At 48.0% G+C, this 3,586-nt stretch overlaps 1 protein-coding gene across 2 annotated transcripts; it reads right to left on the minus strand.

Annotated features, from left to right (window-relative positions):
* Nucleotides 1-1,295: 1,295 nt before the first annotated feature.
* LOC119269320 (DNA-directed RNA polymerases II and IV subunit 5A-like) lies at nt 1,296-3,384 on the minus strand. Of its 2 annotated transcripts, none has more exons than XM_037551116.1 (4): nt 3,040-3,382; nt 2,274-2,453; nt 2,072-2,185; nt 1,296-1,742 (listed from the first exon to the last, which is right to left on the minus strand). In XM_037551116.1, exons 1-4 carry the CDS (start codon nt 3,250-3,252, stop codon nt 1,617-1,619), a joined length of 633 nt encoding a protein of 210 aa, XP_037407013.1. In that variant the 5' UTR covers nt 3,253-3,382; the 3' UTR covers nt 1,296-1,616. The 2 variants fall into 2 exon arrangements, with proteins under 2 accessions (XP_037407013.1, XP_037407014.1); XM_037551117.1 differs by having other exon boundaries at nt 1,695-1,814; nt 3,040-3,384.
* Nucleotides 3,385-3,586: the final 202 nt, after the last annotated feature.

Below are 3,586 nucleotides of genomic sequence, written 5' to 3' on the forward strand. Positions count from 1 at the left end.
GAGGATATAGCATTTGCAAATAGAGATTACATGGAGGCACTTATGCATCACCCTCCTACTGATAAACCATCACCACAAGCCGGTTGAACAAAACCCGCATGACCGTTTTCAAGTGGTTGCCCTCAGGGCCCAAAAGTTTTGAACTTCAGCACACCAAGGTAAAAATCACGTGGTGATCTAGTAAGTAACCATGTGGATAACTTGCAAAACATTGGAAACTCCAACATCAAATATCATTCTGGTAGTTCCAAATTGTCCAACAGAAGATTGACACGCGGATTTGAGTCAATTTCCCATCCACCCCGAAAACATATTAAAAGCACTAGTCGGCGAAAAAAGTTTAAAAGCTACATGGACCATTCCCTACAAACAAGCGTGCCAAAGGACATTGTTTTTATCTTTGTCAACAAACAACACCTTTCTCTACCATTTCAATTGGGCTTTCGCCAAATTATTTTAGTCAGAACCACTTCTCTACGTCTCCGCCCATCCCTCAGTCCACATCACCACCGAACAACATAACAGCATATTGTCTTCTCCCTTTTTGTTCATTTTCGTTGGTGGGCTTGGCGGCCGATCGATGACGCCTACTGCTACTATGACCTGGTACAGCGTCGCGTCACAATTAAAGATTCGTAGTACAGGCCATGCTGTTAGCTTAATCCGTGGGCTTAAGGGCAAATAATAACAGCAAGAAGAGGGGTGCATAAAAACGCAGCGATGACCTGGTCCCAGTGCGAGCGTACGTGTGGTCGCTGTTTGCATTCACTTGTTTGTCCAGCTCCGACGAACTGTAGATGGGGCCGGACAGCTCCATAGTACAGTCCGGCCGATCATGTTAGGTTAGCTTTGCAATTCCTATCATAACTCCGCATCTCCGCTGCTATGCCTATCCATGCCTACACAAAGATGGAAGCTAGTGATCAGCGTAGCGTTCCGGAAACAAACAGTGCCGGCAAGATATCCAGCACTACCCTTTCTTTCATGAAAAGAGTAAACCCTAGAACAACCATCGATCGGTAGCACTTGCAGTAGCATTTCAGTCTAAACTGTGGTATGCTGCTAGTTGCTACAGTGCATCCTACTCCCTCCATTCGGAATTAACTGTCGATGGAATGAGCCTCGAGAGTTAATTCCAAACGGAGGTAATACTAAACAGAGAAATTTTCCCATTACCTTGTGTAAATGCTTACAATGCCACTCCAGGATCCACCATGTATTGTAAAGAAGAAGTTCATCACGCATACCACCACCACACACACACACACACACACACACACACTCACACAACGTCAGGACCAGAATCATGGAGTTTCAAGAACGGTTCGTTCAAACGATGTAGCAGCCAGAACTGCAGAGCCTTTCATTGCTCTCAGCACACTAGTTTCTGTTCTGTATGTTCTATAAAGTTCTTGAAACAATGGTACAACATGAGGATTTTGCTTATGCTCCATACACTCAACTTATTAAGAGTCCTTTTACGTAACAGGCATGCGATCCTTAAGAATGGCTGCTTGAAGCAATACCAGTTTTCTCCAAGCAAGCGAATGGGTATGTGTGTCCTGTGTGTAACTGCAAAAATCACCATGTTCTTGGTTCCTTCAGTTTGTGTACTGTCATACAACATAGCGATATGTGACGTATCTGCCGGCTGTCTCGCTGGGCCTGATGATCTTCACAACTTGCCCTCGTTTGAGGCCGTAGTACCTCGCAATGGGATCCGTAATTTGTATTCTTGGTAGCTGTTTTGTTCATTGCATTCAGAAGAGAAATGGTTACATGCCTGTGAGCGGGTGCATATTTGTAGCGAAGTACTGAAAAATGGAGAGGGTGTCATGCAACAACAAGTGATAGAAGCATGGTTGTGTTGGCAAACAAGCAAGATTCAGTAGCTATTGTAATACATCTCCCATAGACAAACAACATCGATTTTCTTAGAGCAAATTGTGGAAACATGTTCCTCTAATGTTGGCCTTATTGCTATATCAGGGAACTAGATACAAGGTTGGCTGGCTCTATTGATGCCCAAAATTAGTGCAACTTTCAAGTGCTAATCAAGATTTAGTAATACCTGAGTTTCCTTTAAAGTGTACCGCGCCAATAACGTCTTCTTTTCCTCATTAGCAAGCACTTGATGCTCCGGAACAAGAACATGTTCCTTGATATTTATAAGCATTTCGGCGTCCTGTGGTTCGTTGCTTCAGTTATGAGAAAGCCAGAGTAACATAACAGATCACAGAAATGTGTCGGTTGAATCAGAGTGCATAACCAACCTGGAAAACCTCCAAGTGGATCTTTGGCTCCAGTTCTTGGAGAAACGATTTTGCAAATGGGGTGAGGTTCTGTTGCACAACCAATATAGCCCTGGAGACTTTCTCGGCGTTCATCATTTCAACATACTTCTTGATGTGCTTCATCCCCACCTTCTCGTCGTTAGGGAAGAACACGTATATCTGATTCGAAAGAGAGAAACAAGTAATAAGTGTTAGGAGACTGCCATTTCAAGGCAGAACTTCACCAACATAATAGCTGAATTTGGCACAGAATGCAGCATTGAGTTGCTCTGAACGAAAATGAGGTTCCTGGCAGCCATCATTCATCGTCAGGCAGCATGGTCGAGCTACTTGGTCGGCTAAATTCTTCCAACAGTACGTAGTCGTATGTCTGTAGAATTGTAGAGGCTGGTCAGGCAGTAGCAGACGGCAAGCAGCGCAGTCGCACAGAGCAACTCGCCTGGCGCAACGTGCACAGCGGAGCAGAGTGTCCCCCAAGCTAAGGAGCCGACGCCATGAGCACCACGAACTAAGCTTGCATCGACCACTCGATGGCAAAACAAACACCGGTCGATCCAACAGAACAGATCGAGCAAGAGCAAGACGATGGAGCTAGGGCTTCAAATCTAACGAAGTTGTCGACCGAGAGACGGATCGCGGATGACCATCGGCGAAAAGGAGAAACAGAGAGCTGGATCCGTGGACGACAACCTAGCTACTTTAGAGGAAAGCAAAAGCAGGGGAGATTGAGCTGAGCCGAGCAGACCTGGTCGTTGGGGTCGTTCTTCTTGCACTTGTTGATGAGCATGTCCTCGCGGTGGAAGGACTCGCCGTACTTGCGCTGGAAGTCGCGGCGGGTCATGGACAGCTCGTGCTCCACCACCAGGTAGCCCCGGTCGCGCAGCATGTGCATCACCGTGCGCCGGATCCGGACCAGCCGCCCCACCGTCACGTCCTCCGTCACCAGGCCCGACGCCATCTCCCTCCTCCTCCTCCTCCTCCTCCGCTGCCGGCGGCGGCTTCGGTTTGGAGGCGGAGCTGCAGCTGCTGAGCTTGACCTGCGGAGGGCGACGACGTCGGCCCACTCTGCTTTTTTCCAATCCAGCAAGTGGGTTGGCTGCGCGGATACAATATCGTCACGCGCGCCTGCAAGCTGCGTCCGCGGATGACTGGTGGGGCCCCGGCAACAGCAGTGAGCAGTGCCCAATACGGGCCGACTTTACAGCGTGTGTTCTGACTGGTCGGCTCTGTAACGTTGCTAAAAATGGAGTATCGCGCATGAAACGCTCCCTTTTTCTACCGCGATGTCGCTC

The sequence above is a fragment of the Triticum dicoccoides genome, chromosome 3A (genome assembly GCF_002162155.2).
Source record: "Triticum dicoccoides isolate Atlit2015 ecotype Zavitan chromosome 3A, WEW_v2.0, whole genome shotgun sequence".
NCBI lineage: Eukaryota > Viridiplantae > Streptophyta > Magnoliopsida > Poales > Poaceae > Triticum > Triticum dicoccoides.

What these genes read in the sequence shown, in the direction of transcription:
- LOC119269320 (XM_037551116.1), bottom strand. Translation starts at nt 3,252, where the DNA reads ATGGCGTCGGGCCTGGTGACGGAGGACGTGACGGTGGGGCGGCTGGTC. An exon ending in AGAACGACCCCAACGACCAG is followed by an intron (nt 2,454 to 3,039) that starts GTCTGCTCGGCT and finishes CTTTCGAATCAG; the next exon opens with ATATACGTGTTCTTCCCTAA. An exon ending in TCCACTTGGAGGTTTTCCAG is followed by an intron (nt 2,186 to 2,273) that starts GTTGGTTATGCA and finishes AACGAACCACAG; the next exon opens with GACGCCGAAATGCTTATAAA.